Here is a 20,259-nt window from a genome sequence, read left to right as displayed (position 1 = left end):
AAACAATCCGCCCGCCTTGGCCTCCCAGAGAGCTAGGATTACAGGCGTGAGCCATTGCACCCAGCCAAAAATAAAACATTTTTTAAAAAGAAATTTAGTGTCATAAGACATTCTATTAAGAACCTAAAGAGACAATAAAATTATAAGCCCTGGGTGAAGCAAACAAGAAAAATAAAATAAAATAAACATGACAAAAAGTCAGTCGTTCCAAAGGTAAGTGATGTCACTGTTCAATGCTTAACCTCAATGGCTTCCAAAAATTGTTACCTCTCAATTTATTGTATTTCCTGACACTTCACTGTCAACAAGGAAAGGAGGTGTGGCATTTATTCAATCTATTTCACCCTTGAGTCTCCAAGCTGCTACATCGGGTGTTTTAAAATCACCCAGTCCATTAAATGTTCTGCAGATTGCAATATATTTTACCATGGTTCATTCCTTGAAAAAAACAGATAATCTCTCCATAATTTACACAAATGAACATGTCTTGAAATATTACAGCTGTAAAGGTTAATATACAGAGAGATGTTGTACATGGTTTGCCATTGTTGATATTATACAATAGTTTTTGTCCAGGTTCTTTTCGTATTATCACGTATAACAATAATTCATTCAGATATACCCTTGATATAAGAATTTAGAAAAAGCTAATATATTCTTTCAGGTCACAGTTTAGCCGTGCCTCCAAAAAAAGTCAAAAAAATGAGAGGGTATTTGAGGACACTACTTTTCTTAATTATTGCTGACTTTACTGTTCCTATCTTACATCTGTCGTTCTTCATCTTATTCACTGTTGGCTAATCACTGCAGTTAATTAAGCAACTGTCAGCTGAGTCCACCATGTCCCTCTCCAAGTGCCCCCAGGTTGATGCAGGTCTCTTCTGACAAAAATAAGCTTGGAAAACTTGATTTTTATGACAGTGTCCTCAAGAGCAGCTGTACTCTTACAATAGCCCATCTAGCTGTATTTTTGAAAAGCACCCGTGGACTATAAAATTAAATTCTCAACCAATGTTATGCCCATATTTAACCGCCAGGGGGAGCACAACCTTCATGTTTGATGCAGGACTTCTTTTTAAAGGGGAAGTTATTTTAAGTTTTGAAGAGTTCTCAAAGATCACCATTCTTTACTTTTAAAGAGAGGAGCACTATGTCTTAGATAATCTATTGTAAGTATGTTGTCACACACTAAGCAAAAACATACTTAGGTGTAGAACTCTGGTATGAGTCTCATTTTCTCCTAGACCACACTCAACACAGCTTACTACTGATTTCCAATACTAAGTTACTGTCAAAAGCATAGTTGGGAGTAAGTATCAATACATTTAACAAGTCATTTTACATCCAAAAGAGAAATTGCCATTTACAATTACCCTTCCATACAAATGTTTTCTTTCTTGCGTTTTTTGTTTGTGTGTTTGTTTGTTTGTTTTTAAATAAGAAGTCCTAAGTACAAGAAAAAAAAGACAAAATTTGGCTTCTTTAATATACGAAAAACAAATTCCGTGGAAATCAAGTAATTAACTAACAAACATTTCATCCACCAAAGCAACTTAAGAATCTTATTTGATTTTAGAAAAGCTCTGACATTTTTTAAAGATCATATCTGGCCGAGCACAGTGGCTCACATTTACAATCCCAGCACTCTGCGAGGCCAAGCGGGGAGGATCACTTGAGGCCAGGAGTTCAAGACCAGCCTGGGCAACATAGTGAGACCCCATTTCTACCAAAAACTATTTAAAATTAGTCAGGCGTGGTGGCGCACAATTGTGGTCACAGATACTCAAGAGGGTGAGGCAGGAGAATCACTTGGGCCCAGCAATTTGAGGCTGCCATGAGCTATGATCTTGCCACCAAAAAAAATAAAAAATCACATCCATGGGACTATTTGCCCAGGCACAACTGGGCTGACTTCTCCCTGGAGTAGCCAGTTTCCTGCTAGAGCCAGCTGTTGTTGGGCCCGACTCTTTGGCCAGATGGGGAATGACACAGCTTCTGAAAAGCTTGTACACAGTCCGACTTCAAGACTGATTTTCTTTGCAAAATATAAATGGAAGAAAACATCCCATTCTGTCTGACTGGATTCCCCTGCAGGCTCAGGAAAACAAGGGCAGCCTCGCCAGCAGGGCAGATGGGAAGATAAACCACAGAGTCTGTCACAATGTCAAGATAAATAAGAGAGATGGAGATTCAACTCCCTAATAAGATCTTCTTACCTGCTGGATGGCATCCGAACCTTTTTTTGGAGTTTCCAAAACAGCAGATTGAGATTCTGGATTGGAAAGGAAGCAGACAGTCAATATCTTAAAGAATAAGTTTTCCTATTTCCTCAGTCAGAAAATAAAACTTTCACTAAAATATACCTGTAACCATAAGTACCAAAAATATCCAGTCTCTCTTCCAATTATATTATTGGATTATTAGGATATGACTTCTTTTCAGTCTATATAACACATATCATGATGAACGCTCATGTCATTAATTATTTTTAAATATTGGAATAGTCCTATGCCCTTCTTTACACAACGACCATAATTATTTGTTACAGTTGCTACTTTCTATATTGTGCCAGGAAGTCCCTAAGATTTTCACTTACTAGTCACTTAGCTAACATCTGTGCCACGGATCTTAAAGGATGGGGTCTCGAAAGCTGGATCTAACTCTAACAAATTATCTTTGGATTCCAGTGAGAGATGATGAGCACTGTCACCAAGAGGCACTGAACAAGACTGGATCCTGAAGGGATTTTGCTCCTTTGGTCTTTGTGCCTGGGATTCTACAAGACTGCAAATTCATCACGCTGGAAAACCTAAGGGGTAACCAAGTCCTGGATGTTTTTCTTTAAGCTAGAGGGCATTTTCTAAGTGAAGCTTGCATACAAATTTAAAAACATAAAAATAAAAATGAAAAGGCCTTCAGGAATCCCAAGTGGTTTGTGGAGTACAGTCTGAAAACCACTAATCTCACCCATCTTCCACATTTTAGAGATGAGAAACCCAACGTCCATAGTGCAAACAGCTGGTGGCAAGGTGAAGGCTAGAACTTATGTCTCCTGTCACAGTCCCCGCACCCCTGACACTGGCATGCAGATCAGACCCCAGACACGAGACACGGCAGTCCCTCTTCCTGATCGTCTCAACATTCCCAATTTAGCAGCATCGTAGCTGATGTATGTGACAATCCTACAGAAAAATAAGACATGTAGTATTTAAACAGCAAAACATGTTGTTAAGCTACAGCGATTACTCAGATGAGAATCTCAGCCTCTCCCCGGGCCCACTGGCCTGGTTTCATCTGCTGTCATCCCTCACCTCTCTAACTGCCCCACCTGTCCCCACCTACTCGCAATGCTCCCCTGGCCAGCTTGCTGTGCTCCAAACACAGGCCACGCTTCTTCCACAGGGCCTCAAAGCCACAGCAGCCGTTGCCTCTGCCCAGAATGATCACCCTTCCTCCTGCTATCTGCCTGCCCACCTTCCGGGCCCTTTTTCAGGGGGCTTTGCTCCAGCCTCTCTGGGCATCTAAAGGAGCAAGCCCACCCACTCCTCAGCACTCCCTACATGCTGGCCCTTACTTCCTTCTTAACGTGGACCATCACACCACAACGCCCATAATTCCCTTGTTTGCCTACTTATTTGTATCTCTTACTCCACCAGAACATAAGCTCCGTGAAAGCAAGGGTTTCTGTTGATGCCCCCCACCCATAGCCTCAACATCTAAATAGTGCCTGGCACGTAGTAGGTGCTTAATATATTTGTTGAGTGATTACGGGAGTGAATGAAAGAATAAATGAAAGATTAACACAAAGATCAGACCATGAAAGTGGGTGCCACCATGCAAAGTGGGATATCCTGGGGAGGGAAAGAGGGAGTGATGATTTTAGAAGAGGCAATATAGATACTGCCTTTAGCTACTTCCTAAACCTCAGCTAAGAGTGTATTTTTCAAAACAAAAATCACTGAGAAGAGCATGATGTAGTCACTTACCAATAGATGTCAGAGTGGTAAGAGAATATAAACAAAGTGGCCTTAAAATACAACAACTTTCCCAAATACTGCATTTGATTGAGCTGATCAAAAAGGGATTCTTCTTTCTTACACTGGCAAATCTCTCCTCTGAACTGAACACCAGGGTTAGCGAAATTTGAATAAAGATCTTTAACAACAAAGCTAGTCAAGAGTGAATATTAAAGCAAATCCAAACTCGTTTTCTGGGATTTTTTTTTTTTTTTTTGTCACTTCCAAATCCTCCCAAACACAATAGACTCAAGAAAAGCCCCGACTTTGTACCAATGGAGGAAAAATTTCTCTTCCTCTTCTTTCTGTTTAGATAGTGCCGTAAGAGTCCAAAGGATCTCCTGGTAGTACCCTAAAAATTCCTTACATTAAAAATGTACAAAATCCTTCTCAGCTTTTTCCATAGTCCTTGACATGGTGACCTGTCCAAAAGAGCAAACTTCTGGGCCTCGATAATAAATAAGAACAAAGTGTAGTTTGGCAGAACAATGGACTAAGAAAACAATGTTTATTAGAACGGTGTGTCTGTGAAATATTCTAAATACCTACACCCAAACTTGCAGTTTCCCTCTTTCTAATTCAAAGCCTGCCTGAACTGAATTCACTTTCCCATCCCCATCACTATACTTTTTATTTCCTTGAATTCATGTGTTAAAACATCTAAGAGAAGTTTAGATGTCAAAATGCTCTCCTTAAACTCCTAAGCTGGAACACAGTGGTTCTCAAGGGCCAAGATTTTAAGAGGAAAGAGATGCACAGAATAATTTTAATGCAAAATAAAGGGAAAATGTGTGAGGACCACTAAGAGGAAAGAAAAATACAGGTTAAGGAGAAAAAATAAGAGAGAATAAAACAAAGCAAGAACACAGAAGAAAGATGGTAATAGGAAGGAGAAAGCAAAGGGAAGCATGAGAAATGGCAAAGAGTGTCACGCAGGGCGTGGCGAGACGTCAGCCTGCCAGGAGCAAGTGATAAGGAACTGGCCTCTGAGTGATGGCTCAAGACTAGAGTCCCTGGGCCTGCGGATGTGACAGATCAGCTTAGTTCCAGCGCTCACAGAGCTCCCTAAATACAGACTCCAATATACTCGTTATCAACACTGTCCTCCTCCCAGGACTGGGGGCAGTTTCCAGAACCGCCTTAAACCCCCGCTCTGGGACTGGCCAGCAGTCTCCACTAAATATTCATCAACTAGGATGGTTAAAGGGTAGCCCAATGAGAGTACTCTCAAGGGTACACTTGGAACTGTCACCTCCTTCACTCATCCTTAAAATTAAGAAGCTAGAATTAAAAAAAAAAAAAAATCATTGTGAAGCAAAGAGGGAGAAAAAAAATCTTCCTGATAAAACTTTAAATATAGCACTTTTTTAAGTTACCTGAGAAAATTCTGAGCATACTCCAAAATTCCGGGCTCCCTACAATTCCAAATATGTTTCAGAAGCGATCTCCATATCATCACAAAATAAGTGTATCACTCATAAAACAAAGCATACTTGGATGAGTTATATGTTTGTAGAGAGAAGACAATAAGATAATGAGGAGATGCCTCTCTGCTAATGGAAAATAAATCACTCCTTTTAAAAATATATACGTTACACCTTTTAAAAATGAATTAAGTGGCCTCTAAATAGTTTTACATTTTAAGTGAAAATTCAGTTATGTAAAATTATTAAATTACATCTTCTTTAATGGTATACCTCAATTTGATTCAAATCTAGTCAATTTAATTGAAAGAGAATTCATTAAACTTCACTTAAATAGCAAGACTTATGATTGGCTGTCTAATAAATGGTAGATGTTTATAATTCTGATATACTATGTTCTTCCACAAATGAAGTTGGGGTTAAACACTTAAGTCTTCCTGAATGGAGCCAATCCTATGTTATTCTTGTTTGATTATTTAATAGTATAGTGCATCTGCCCCTGATCGCCAAGAAAATACGTCTACACTCAGGCTTTGGCTAGCTAAAGGGAAAATGCGGGCCAATTTTATAATGCGCGTGCGCGCGCGCACGCACACACACACACACACACACACACACACACACACACACACACACACACACACACATGCCTATATATGCTGAAAATGGAGAATTTAGCTGTAGGAGACACAGTGGACCTATTCTAGTACATTTTATCCCTTGATTAAGTGAGACACTCCAAGAGAGAGAAAACACTATTAACTCTCCCTCGGCCCCTCATAGAATTTCTGTACTACCTCAACTGAACGTGTGTTAAATAAAGCATTTGCACAACACGCAGAAATGAGTATTTGTAAATACTGTATTTGGAATTAGATCACACAGAATCTTTCTTAAGCCATTAGAAACATTTCTTTCGGATATCGGAGGCCAGACAAGGTGCGCATCTCTGAATGACTGTTGTTTTTAATCTCATGGACACTGAGGATGATCCAGAATTGTTCACATTCCCCTTTCTGCTTTGAACCTGAGGATATATTTCCAATTATTTTTAAATACTTGCAGATCCTTATGAGATGCATTTCAGTGTCCTAGCTTGTCCCAGCTTCATTTTATTCCATCCTAAAATCCTTTTAGTTTGATCTATATGCCTTTGTGATTTTTTTACACACCATAGATATTTATAAGCTGCTCAAATCCTTTCTGGAACAAAGGTGGGTTATATCCATTCAGCTAGCACATAACCACATTTTTTTAAGGATTTCTTACATAAAAAGCTTCTGCCGTGTTTCTACCAGATCTTCCTCCATATGTTTTCTTCTAGGATTTTCTGTGCTCGAGTTGCCTTTCTAAATTCAGTCCTGTTTGCTCTCTTGGCCATTCACATTTTCAAAGATAGATAAGGAACTTGATTCTCCACAGATGAAACAACCAAGGATCAAATCCCTGTTCACATCTACACACCCTGCTTCTGGTTCTCCATGAATTTGCAAACTCAAGCTCATTATCTCTTTCATTTTGTGTAAATCTATTGAGAGATCTTTGAAACTTAGCCCCTAAAATGGTCCAAGAACTGTTTTAGCACACATACGAAAACTCTCCCTCAAATCCTGCATTCCTCTGCTAAGTAGATTTTTTATTTATTTAGACCTTTTCCAATAAGATCCAAAGGTCTTGAAATGCTGGAAGTCTACAGGAAAGACATGTACATATAAACAGATAAATGTACAATATGTAAATAATTCAAATGGCAGAGATATGAATAAAATGTCCTGGGACTCCAGAAAACAGAACAACTATAGACGGGTGGGTAGGTGCACTGTATGAGTAAAGGAAATGAAGAGAGAAGATAAAGACAAAACAAGATAGAGGGAAAGGTTTTCTTCTTATCAGTTTCTGCCACCAACCGCTGGAGCACATTACTTCCTAACTTTTTTTTCCAAACAGGCTTATCCTTCCAGGAGACATTCTGTAGACTTGAAAAAGTCAATTTTAACACCTTGGGCCCATTTGCTGAGACAATGCCAACTGCATAGGGAGATAGGAACAAAAGATTCCCAGGAATCTGCAGCCCTTCCGCAACTCACAGGTGAGGAGAGGCACCAGGACTTCACCTTGGCCTCGGCACTTCCAATGCATATGATGAAGGGTCAGTTCCTTCATCAATATATGAAGATGGTGAAAAACCTCTTTCACAGAACAGATCATGGAAAAATTAAAGTGAGACACACGAGAAAGGCAGAAGAGGGAGTACTACAACTCTGAATTAGCTGGACATGTGAATTAGTAACAAGAGCCCGGAAACAAAAAAAGCAAAAAAGAAAAATTCAATTTTCTAAGTTGAATCTGCAAGTCTTTCTTCTTCAAAAAGAAAAAAAAGTCATCAAACTCTTAAAGTAAAATTGAAAGGGGTCACATGTTGCATACAGTGGTTTTAACCATGATGTCACTGCACTATACAATACAGTGTAGCCAGGTAAGTGCATTGCAAATTGTTTATTACTATTAATAATTGTATTATCAAAATTTGCTATTGATACAAAACATGAGACTCTAGGCAAGGTTTTCCCTATAATATTGACATTCTCACCCTTACAATTTGGCTGTCTAACTAGAGGAGAGTGTGGTATGGCTGTCTAGGAATGAGACTGCCCCATGGAAGTGTCTTTCCAAAGGAATGTCATGGAGTCACAACAGGAAACATTTAGAAAACATCATTACATCACTTTACACAAAAGAATGCTCCATGGCTGCTGGGGTTTATAACAGACCAATTAGAGAAAAATAAGTCACTAAGTTTAATTTCTTTTTGCTTACCTTCATCATCCTCTTCAAGAATGCATATTTTAAAAGGACACAAGTTAACACATTAAAAATTACTTGCTCTAGCATTTTGCAAACTACAGCAAATCATTAAGAAAAAAACTAGGTGACAAATTTCCTGGTATCAATTCCAACTACCATCATTTACCAAACTAAAATTCAGATTACCACTTTCAATTAACTTTTAATCAATCTTCCTCCAGTACATATAACCAGTAACATGAAGTGTTTCCTAATATTTTTAGAGCACCCTAAAATTTTAGAATATAATATAAGTGTTTCAGTTAGAATAGTTGAAAAAGATACAGTAGGGAACAAAATACATGAAATTATCACCCTGCTCTACAATGCAAAACCCAGGATATGAACTGTTAAAAGGGGTCTCCATGTAATCGATTCATTCTGCTATATCTACACCTGGGTATTTCGTACCAATAAATAATTTTTAACAAACAAATAGAATGGCGCACATAATAATGGGATCAATACTTTTAGTTGTGTACTTTTCCTTTTAAAACAAAGTGCTTTATTTTCAGGTGCTATGATGTTAGAAGCCCCTCATCTCTGAAGATCTTTAAGGAACTCTGCCTTGGTCTTTGATCAATTGCTCTCTGTAAGCGTTATGATAAACTCAGAGTCCCACATAGAACAACATTTCCGGGATCCTATCTCTCATTTGTTGTTCATTTCAGGGAGTACAGCCCACCTAGTGAACAGTCAGCAGTGTTTTAAAAGCACTGGGCATTAAAGGAGGGAGATTCAAGGTCAAGTGTAGGGCCCCATTTAGTGCATTGGTGAAAGGAAGAAAGGCGTAAATACATCCCTCCAGAGACTGGAATAAAAGGAGGCTAGGCTACCTTTGCTGGACTTCAGGCAGTAGCCTAGATAAAACTTTTTACACTGTGGATCATTGTTAGTTTTGAAGGGAGTTCATGAGGAGATAACATGTAAGAATGATAATAATAATTATAATAATAATAGTAAATACAGTGAGTCAGGTGCTGCCTTCTACATGCTAATGCTTTACATAAACTCACGTAATCCTCAAAACAGCCCTAGCACTAGATGCTAGGCTCATCACCATCTTACAGATGGGGAAAGTGAGTACAGTAGCTAGGAAAAGCTCGTAAGTGGCACGAAGCTCAAAAGTGGAAGAGCCCAAGTTCCGTGCTCTCATGTTATGCACTTTTACTGTAAGTCCAAATTAAATTTCTAATGACTGTCTTCCTCTCTATGAGCCAATGAGAAAAAAACATCAAAATTCCTAACCCTACTACTTATGCTACCATTTAGGAAAATCTGGTGGGGAGAGATCCATGAATAGCAATGCTGCCCTTTTATTTACTCTTCTCTCATGCATCAGAAAAGTCAATATTTAGTCCTGGTCAGTCCACCAAGAGGAAGCTGGGAATTTATCACACCAAAATGAAGAAAAAACAAGGGATAAAGCAACCAAATCCCATAAAGCATTGTTACATAAATACAACTCTCAATTCTGTATGAAAAATATAAACTGTTTTCCTAGAATTGGGCATGGAGATCATCCGAACTCCTCCAAATACAGCTGATGCTAATTTCATGCTGTCTTCCTGGTCAGTAACACAGAATACTTTAAGACGATGAAAGAAACAAAAACCGAAAAGAACCAAAAATTAAAATTAAAAAAGATCACATCTGAATGCTTGGCAATTACGAAAAAGATCACTTAAAACTGAAACTTAATAAAACTTATCTTTCTATCTTGCCTCTCCTAGTTATTCTCTGAAGATAAAGATAGGATTAAGAAAAGCACACACACACACAAACACAGTAAGTCAAGAGATTCAGAGGGAAGTGGTAAGGTCAGTCCTTTGAAGGCAGTAGACAGAGATGTCTCCTTTTTGGGGCTCCTTAGACCAAACAGGATGTGGAGCTTCAGCCTACAGTGGTGGCTCCAGCTGGGTGCCTGGAGGCAGTGGCTCTCCAACTTTAGTAGATACAGCCATTATTGGAAAACTCCAGTGTTCTGTCCCTAAAATTCTAACTCAGCAGCCTTGAACATGAGGCACAAGAATCTTCAATTTAACAAGCCTCTTAGTGCTGTGATTTTAATTGGGTTATCTGAAGATTATACTCTAAAAAATACTTAGAAGAGAAACCTAAACTCACTACTCAGCAAGCAGTGCAAACATACATCATGTCACACACTTTCAGAACGTTCTCTGTCCTGCTGTCCTACCTGTTTCCATGGGTCTGTGTTCTTCTTCAGGAGGTTTGGATGGTGGCCACGCAGATGGAACCCGCCTGGGAAACTGCCCTTCGGAGTAATCCAGCGAGTGTGTGGGTTGACTAACTGCGGCCCAGGTGTAAAGTTGATCTTGCTGTATTTAAAAACAAAAAAAATTTTAAATGCTGAAAATTCAATTATGAAAAAATAAGCCTTGATTGACTTATTGCAAAATCATTTCTATGTAAATTACATGTATATGACATTAAAACAGCATTTTATATTATTCGATGTAGATTCCTAAGATACACATTTCTTTCACAGAGTCATTTTTTTTTATAATGCTACTTGTCTCCACTTTTTTTCTATAGTAAAATCTAAGTCTCTTTGGAGGGAGAGATGCTACGTAGGTCTGCAGGGAATTACAAGGTCGGATGATTCAATCAGAGAACTCTCTGAACTAGCACCTTAAATTCATTTGAATATGATGTCCCTTTAAGAATTGTTTATAGACTTGTGAAAATGTCAATGGACAGGCTGTAGTTGGGCAGCAAAGGACAATAGCAGCTTCCATGCTTTCAACAACGAAAGGCCCACGAAACCGACCAGGTCCAGGTTGGAAACTGTTTGGGAGAGAAACCATGAACAAAATAAATGAACCAAGAATGAAAGAACTAGACAAGGATCTTCTGGCCAAGAGAGGCTTTGCCAGATGGAAAACAACAGAATCCAGACAGATGGAGAAGGTGGCTTGTAACTATACCTAGAGCCAGGGGACAAAGTATAATTCTCACTAACAAGGCCACTTCGAGGCCTATAAACACCTTGGAAATCTGCTCATCAGGATTTCAGAATAACAAGTTCAACCGTTTTAGGATGCATATGTTCAACATACGCATACCCTATATTTGTGGCATTTTCCTTACTCAGATATATTTCCCTAATACCTTTGATCAACACAAAGTAAAGAGGACAACCGTATGGTAGAGATGAAAAACAAGAAACACACTGTAATCACCAAGTTGGGACTAGAAAGTAAATGAGTTAAACCAATAAACAGATGTTGCTATTCCTGCAATTTACTAAATAAATTAAGAAATCCACAAAATAGTCTTCAACATCAACAGGATATAATGTACAGATCAGTTAGTTTAAGCTTTACATTTATGAATAGTCATTGCCCCAATTGAGAATTCAGATTCCCAGGGTGAGCTAGGATTGTATTATAAAGGGTCACATTTCAGACCCAGCTAAGCATTTCAGCTATTCATATATCTGTCAGCTAGTCCTATCTTTTTTTTTTTTTTTTTTTTTTTGAGACAGAGCCTCACTCTATTGCCCTGAGTAGAGTGCCATGGTGTCAGCTTAGCTCACAGCAACCTCAAACTCCTGGGCTCAAGCAATCCTCTTGCCTCAGCCTCCCGAGCAGCTGGGACTACAGGCATGCGCCACCATGCCCAACTAATTTTTTCTATATATTTTTAGTTGTCTATCTAATTTCTTTCTATTTTTAGTAGAGACGGGGTCTCACTCTTGCTCAGGCTGATCTCGAACTCGTGAGCTCAAACGATCCGCCCACCTCGGCCTCCCAGAGTGCTAGGATTACAGGCGTGAGCCACCGTGCCCGGCGAGCTATTCCTATCTTGATCAACACCAGAGGCTTTGCTATTTAGCATACTGAGTATCAGAAAGAGCTTTTCATTGATGAAAATAGTAGCTTATTTAATTAACATAATAAATGTTGAGCATGGGCCGTCTCATTTGGAGAACCTGAAGGAATTCAATGTAAGTAGACTGGCTACAACATCAGAGAATATACCCATGTTTGAAAAGGTTAAGACTCAGTCAAAGGATGATGTCAAGGCATAACACCCCATCAGCACTACATCCAACTACTAGTTTAGGAAGATGTCTCTTTGCCTGTTGAAAACAACTAGGCACAGGATCCTGCCTTCTTCGTTTCTGTATCATATGAAACTTTCATGCAAGATGTGGTCAAGCACCTACCCAAGCAGCAAGCTGGACATGTTCTGACCTCTCAGGAGAGCATGTATGAACTCTTGCACATGCTAATGTTGTGTGTTTAATAAATGTCTATGTTTTGGGCAGAATTTCATTTGATATTTGCTTTCATTAAAATCCAGTAAACCCTGACACCGTATACAAAAATTCAAAATGGATCAAAGACTTAAACTTCAGACCTACAACTAGGAAACTTTTAGAAGAAAGCGCAAGGGAAAAGCTTCATGACACTGGTTTTGGCAATAAGCAAGTAAAAATCAATAAACTGGACTACATCAAAATTTAAAACTTTTTTGCGAAGGAATAATCAACAAAGTGAAAAGGCAACTTATAGAATGTGAGGAAATACTTGCATATCATATCTGTTAGGGTTTAGTATCCAGAATATATAAAGGACTCCTACAAGTCAACAAGAAATAAGCCGATTTTAAAATGGGGAAAGGACTTGAATAGACATTAATCCAAAGAAAATACACAAATGGCCAACGAGCACATGAAAAAATGCTCAATATCACCAATGATTATGAAAATGCAAATCAAAACTATGAGATATCGCCTCACATCCATTAGGATGGCTACTGTAAAATAAAAAACAGAAAATACATGCTAGCAAGAATGTAAAGAAATTGAAACCTTTGTGCACTACTAGTGGTAACGTAATAGTACAGCTGCCATGGAAAATATATGTCAGTTCTCAAAAAATTGAAAATAGGATTACCATATGATCCAGCAATTGCACTTCTGGGTATATAACCAACTGAATTGAAAACATGATCTTGAAAAGATATTTGTACACTCATGTTCATAGCACCATTGTTCACAATAGCCAAAAGGTGGAAGTAACCCAAGTGTCTATCTATGAATGAATGGGTAAACAAAATATGATATATACATATAACAGGATATTATTTAGCCTTGGGGGGGAAAAAAGGAAATTCTGACACTGCTACAACATGGATGAACCTTGACACATTACGTGAAATGAAACAAGTCAATTACAAAAAGACAATACTATATGATTCCACTTACATGAGGTACCTAGAATAGTCAAATTCATAGAGTTAGAAAGCAGAATGCTGGTTTCCAGGGGCTGAAGGGAAGGGTAATCGGGAGTTGTTGCAATTTAACTAGTATCAGAGTATCAGTTTTACAAAGTGAAACTTTCTGGAGATTGATTGCACAACAATGCAAATATACTTAACAATACTGAACTGTATACCTAAAAGGTTAAGATGGCAAATTTATGTGTATTTTACCACAATTAAAAATTTAAAAATAAATTTTAAAAAAGCAGTAAATTGCAAGGTTGCCAGGGAGTAGCTAAGCCTCACCTACTCAAGGGTTGTGCATGATTAAGTTGATTTAGGTCAGTTCTTAACAGGTGACATGGATACAGCTGTGGCTCAAGAAAAGCAACAAAATGCAACACCCACTCCACCATCCCTCACCCTCCAGTGAGTGGTGGTGATATCTACGTTAGCTACATTTAGGAACTTACCTACTCCACACAGCCCCTGAAAATCTCCCCAAAAACCTATTTTAAATCTTTGCAGCCATTGCCTTCCTGACATTTTCTGGTATAGCAGAATCCATGGACATGTCTGTAACAACATGCTTTTGCAAAGGGCACACAGAAGCTCAGCCTCTGAACCAGACAGACCTGGGGTTGTATCTCAGCACTACCACTTGTGTGAGCTGAAAGAAGTTAACTGAAATACTCCTGCATCTCAGTTCTTCATGTGTAAACTATGACATATAGCATGCTTAGTAAGTACAATGCTTAGCAATTACTCTGGGGCTGGGTTCTCAGTTCCGTCCTATTGGTCTATGTCTCTGTTCTTGTGCCAGTACCATGTTGTTTTAGTTACGATAGCCTTGTAGTATAGCTTGAAGTCTGATAAATTGATGCCTCCCAATTTGTTCTTTTTGCTTAAGATTGCTTTGGCTATACGGGGTCTTCTCTGATTCCATACAAAGTGTAGAATTATTTTTTCTAGATCTGCAAAAAATGATGTTGGTATTTTAATAGGGATTGCATTGAATCTGTAGATCACTTTGGGTAGTATAGACATTTTAACAATGTTGATTCTGCTGACCCATGAGCATGATACGGTTTTCCACCTGTTTACGTCCTCTGCTATTTCCTTTCTCAGTGTTTCATAGTTCTCCCTGTAGAGATCTTTTACCTCCTTAGTTAAATATATTCCTAGGTATTTTATTTTCTTTGTTGCTATTGTGAAGGGTATTGAGTCTTTGATTTGATTCTCAGTTTGACTGTTGTTGGCGTATAGGAATGCTACTGATTTCTGTACATTGATTTTGTAACCTGAGACTTTGCTGAATTTGTTTATCCATTCCAGTAGTTCATGGCAGAATCTTTGGGTTTTCTATATATAAGATTATATCATCAGCAAAGAGTGATAGCTGTCTTTCATGTTTAGACCTCTAATAATCCCAGAAAGGAGTTTTATTTTTGTGAGACAGAGTGGTATCTTTTTCACATGATATGAAAAACTATCCAGTTGACTCCTTCCCATATATTTAAAAGGCTCCATGAGACTGCTTTTTAGTGCCACCTTTGTCATTAATCAACCATTTATATAGCTGAAAGTCTGTTATGTGGTTCTCTCAATTCCATTGTGTTTATGTATCCTTGTACACATATTAGAATGCTTAATTACTGTTGCATTATAAGTCTTGATATTTTGAATAGTAAGTCTTTCCACTTTGTTTTTAAAGATTATCTTGCTTATTCTGGGCCCTTCCAATATAAATTTTAGAGCCAATTTGTCATATCACACTAAAGCACACACAGGCACATGTATACACACACACCTGGGTGTTGATTAGAATTGTATCAAATCTGTCAGTTTGGAGAGATGTGAAATAACTGAGACTTCAAATCCATAAATATACAGAGTCATTCATCACACTTAAGTCATTTCTAATTTTTCTCATTGAGGTTTGATAGGTTTCTGCATAGAGGCCACACACATTTTTATTCAGTGTCTTCTTACATATTTGATTTTTTTAATGCTGCTTTAAATGTATTATTTTTAAAATATCTTTAAAAGTTTATGTTTGCTGATAGCAAACTGATTTTTGCATACTGATTTTGTATCTGGTAACCATGTAAAACTTATTTCTAATAATCTATAAATATATTTGAAATTTTTATGTTTATAATCATATCATCAGGAATAATAGCAGTTTTGTGTCTTCCCCAATTTTTTGTTGATCTTCTAGGCTGGATAGAAATAATTGTTATATAGAAGACACAGTGGTGATAGCAGCATTGTTTTCTCATTCCCAAACTTAAAAGGATAAACCTTCCACATTTCACTACCTAATGTTTTTGTGTTTGCCCTTTTATCAAACTAAGCAAGTTTCCTTCTATTCTAGTTTCCTATGAGTTTCTGTCACGACTGGATGATATCTTTTATCAAATGTTTTTCTGATTATCTCTGAGAATCATCATATGCTTTCTCTCCTAATATTCTGTTAATGTGAAAAATTACGTGTATTAAATTTTAAATGTCAAGCCTACCTTACCTTCCTGGAATCAACCCAACTTGGTTTTGATATATCATTTGATTTTCAAATGTTAAATTAACCCTGTATTCCTTTATATAAATTGCTGGATTAAATTTGCAATGGTTTAAGAAATGTTTTATTTATTTCACCACGGATACTAACTATAGTTTTCTAACTATTGTACCTGGTTCTGGTATCAGGGAAATTCTGGCCTCATAAAATGATCTGGGCAATGTTCCTTTCCACCTCTGTTTTCTGAAAGAATATCTATTGTGTATGACCAGTTTTATTTCTTCTTTAAATATTTGGTAGAATTCACCATTGAAGCTTTCTGAGCCCAGAGTTTTCTTTTTTTGTGTTAATAATCTTGCTCTATAGATGACAAAAAATTCTATCTTAAAAGGGGGAGCAAAGTGAAGACTAAAAGACAATGTGTGTGTGCACATACATACATGAATGCTTGATTAAATTAAACAGCTTCTACATAGCAAAGCAAATAATCAACAGAGTGAATAGACAATCTACAGATCGGGAGAAAATGTTAGCAACTATACATCTGATAAGCAGTTGTCCCCAGCCTTTTTGGCACCAGGGACTAGAGCAGCTGTAAATACAGATGAAGCTTCACTCCCAGACTGTTCGCCTCCTGCTGTGCAGCTCCCCAGCTTCTAAGTTGCATGGAAGACAAATTTTCCATGGATGGGGTTGGGGGTGGGGGAAGTGGTGGAGCTCTGCAGCCTGGTCTGGTCCCTAACAGGCCATGGACCAGTACCAATTTGCGGTCTGGGGGGTTGGGGCCACAGCAACAAAGGGCTAATATCCAGAGTCTACAAAGAACTCAAACAATCAGCAAGGAAAAAACAAATTAACCCCATTAATAAGTGGGCAAAAGATACAAACAGAAGTTTTTCAAAAGAAAGACAAATAGCCAACTTAAGAAATGTTCAACATCCCTAATCATCCGGAAAATGCAAAGTAAAACCACAATGAGATATAACCTCACCTCTGTCAGAATGGCCATTATTAAAAAGTCAAAAAACAATAGATGTTGGCATGGATGCAGAGGAAAAGGAACGCTTATACACTGTTGGTGGCACTGCAAGTTAGTACAACCTCTATGGAAAACAACATGGAGATTCCTCAAAGAAGTATAGCCTTACCATTCGACCCAGCAAGCCCACTACTGAATATCTACCCAAAGGTAAAGAAGTCATTTCATCAAAAGGACATCTGCACTCCAACGTTTATCACGGCACAGTTCACAATTGCAAAGATGTGGAATCAAGTTAAGTGCCACCAATTCATGAATGGATAAAGAAAATACAAATACACACACACACACACACACACACACAGAACTACTTAGCCATAAAAAGGAATGAAATGATGTCTTTTGTAGCAAATTGGATGGAATTGGAGACCATTATCCTAAGTTATCCAAAGTGAAGTATCTCAGGAATGGAAAAACAAATACCTCATGTATTCTCTAATAATTGGGAATTAATCGATGGACACAGAAGGGCGCAAAGAGATGTAAGATCATTAGAAATCAAGAAGAGGGGATGGTGGGGGAAGGAGGGGGAGGGGTAAAAACCTACCTATCAGGTACAATGAACACTATTTGGGCAATAGCACACTAAAAGTCCCAACTTAAGCATTATAAAAGGTCTCCATGTAACAAAAACATTCGTACCCCCTTAATATTTTGAAATTAAAAGTCAAATAATTCTTATGCCTCAAGAGGTCTTGAAGAATTTATGAGAGTTCAAGAGAACATGAAAACATTCATACAGTCACGACTTAGGTTTTTATAAATTTAAAAGTTATAGTATATGTTATATATTATAAATTTTTAAACCCCCTCAGTGAGGATATATTAATATTAATATTAATATTAAAAAGCAATAAATGGCAGTTGGAGCTGTCCCCAGTGGAATGGGATCTCCCCCACTCTGTTCTGAGCATGTAATAATGGTGAGGAGGGGCTTTCTAATGTGGCTGCAACATTGTTTCAACTTGAAGATCCTATTAGCTTATTTCATTAGCCTCCCACTTTTCACACAGTCAGAACAAACCTGACTCTTAGATGGGTGAGGAATACCATTTTTGAACTCCATAACCAGAAAAGAAAGATGTGACAGTTCAGGTTTGTTGGGAGTGGGGCTATTATAGTCCAACAGAGAAGCCAAAGGAGTTAGAAATAAGAACAGGGGAAAAAAAGTGTTGAGCCTGGGAAAAAAAAAATGGAGAGTATCTCCCAAATTACTAGCGGTCATCTGGAAGACATTAACACAATACTTTTATCTCTAATGAGGTTATAGCAACTCACTTTATACCCTAGTGTATCAGACGGAAGACAGATACAAAGAGAAGTTTCATGGGGTACATTTACAAAACCACATCAAAAGACAGTCTTTATTACTTTGCCATAGTTGGACAAACAGGCCAGCTTCTTAAAATTTCTTGTAAGTCTCTGACTTTACGGTATCGCAAGAATATTCTATCATCAACTACAACGCAAATAACAAAAATTGCAGAATTACAGGAAACAAAACAAAGCAGTCAGGCTGGAGGGGAAACAGTTTTTATAATGACATGTCTCAAATCCTTTTTGTTGGCTCCAGATAAAAGAGTATGTGTAAATATTATGTAGAAGAGTAAGATTTAAGATACTAAAGAATGAATAACAAATAATAAACATACAAACATGGTATTAATTAGCTCTATTCTTAAGTTACATCTGAACTGAAATACTTAACATTAGCAATGTTCAGCCTGTCATTTCATCAACTAGAGACTTTATGAGAATGTGGACAAAACAGGGGCTATATTAAGGGTTTAGAAGAGAGTTAATTACTGATCACTTAGGCACAGAATACAGGACAGGTACACTTGGTCAGTAATGCACTGTCAAGAGCGGCTGGGTAGGACCTGGGGATTGCTGCTCAGTGAGTTAGATTCCGGCATGGGGGAAGGAGATGCAGTTACGTGATTTTAAAAAAGTATTTGATCTATATTTAGAAGTTCATTCCATTCCATTTGACATCTGAATTGTTGGTTGACCTTTGAAGAAAAAAAAAAAAAATCATTCAAGTCTAAATGTTTCTTTCCTAATCCTACGTTAGGGAGGAAACATGTCTAACCAACCCAGTGGCATTGATAAGAGTAAATTATATAACATCGATAATGCTCTGAACACCACCCAGGGAGGTCAGTTGACTTACCCAAGGTCATAGCAAATTCAGAAAAAGAAAGCAAGGCTTTCCTACTTCCAGCTAGGGACGTGAGCTTTCCTGTAATACACAGAGCTTATATTCTGAAGCATTGAAAAAATGTTTTTGAAAAAAATCCAAGCTGAATTTAACATGGCATTGTGGCTGGATTAAATTTAAGCATTTTACACCCCTTCTAGCATGATCCAGCTGAAAGAAACAAATGAGAGAGGTGGGATCTTGTGGTAATTAGGAGATACTTTTGGAGTTAAAAAAAATAATTTTAAATCCTAGCTCTACTCTTAATCTTGAACAAGTTAATTAATCTCCCTGAACGTCAATGTTCCTTCTATAAAATGAAGCTATGAGATAGTTTTTACAAATCATGATGCCTCAATATCTAGTAAGTGTTCAATAAATAGTACCAACTACTTATTAATAGTTAATATTGCTTCTTTCCTTCCTTCATTCTGCCTTTTTCCCTTTCCTTCCTTCCCTTTCTATATTAAAAAAAAAGTAATGTTATAATCATTCACTAGCTTCACCTTTAGATAACACAGACACGAAGGCGATTTCTCCGCTATTATACTTCTTAAATAAATGAAAATAAATCATTCAGTAAAGGTGTGCACAACCATAACAAAAACTATTATTTCTCTCAAGTGGCTGCCATTTCAAGGAACGCATTAAACTAAAAAAACAATGACTAAGAAAGCACCATTTTTAGAAGCCACATACTCCCATAGATTACTTACTACCACACACACACACCTAAGTTCTTGGGAATCTTTAATGGTGAGCAACTACTTTATGCCGGATAAACTGATAAATGCTAAAGCTAAATGTTAAAGTTATAAACATTCCTACAGCTTCAGAAGATGATCATACAAAGTATTAGCTATTAGCATAACACTGTAAACAATTTGTCATTAAATAATGTAAGCTGTTAGGTATATCTATAGTTTTATATAATAGTTAAATGCCCTTTATTACCAAAAAAATACCTTTTATCACCAAAAAAA

The 20,259-nt window shown here is 37.6% G+C and overlaps 1 protein-coding gene across 1 annotated transcript in view; it reads right to left on the bottom strand.

Moving 5' to 3' along the window:
- The window catches only part of FMN2 (formin 2), a 343,234-nt gene that overhangs the window by 267,350 nt on the left and 55,625 nt on the right, over positions 1–20,259 (bottom strand). Inside the window, 2 exon segments of the mRNA XM_012644334.1 lie at positions 2,217–2,272; positions 10,482–10,623. Of these exon segments, the coding sequence (XP_012499788.1) occupies positions 2,217–2,272; positions 10,482–10,623 (198 nt within the window).

The sequence above is a fragment of the Propithecus coquereli genome, unplaced genomic scaffold, assembly GCF_000956105.1.
Source record: "Propithecus coquereli isolate 6110/MARCELLA unplaced genomic scaffold, Pcoq_1.0 Scaffold210, whole genome shotgun sequence".
NCBI classification, from domain to species: Eukaryota; Metazoa; Chordata; class Mammalia; order Primates; family Indriidae; genus Propithecus; species Propithecus coquereli.
This window is presented reverse-complemented; position numbering and strand designations above follow the sequence as displayed.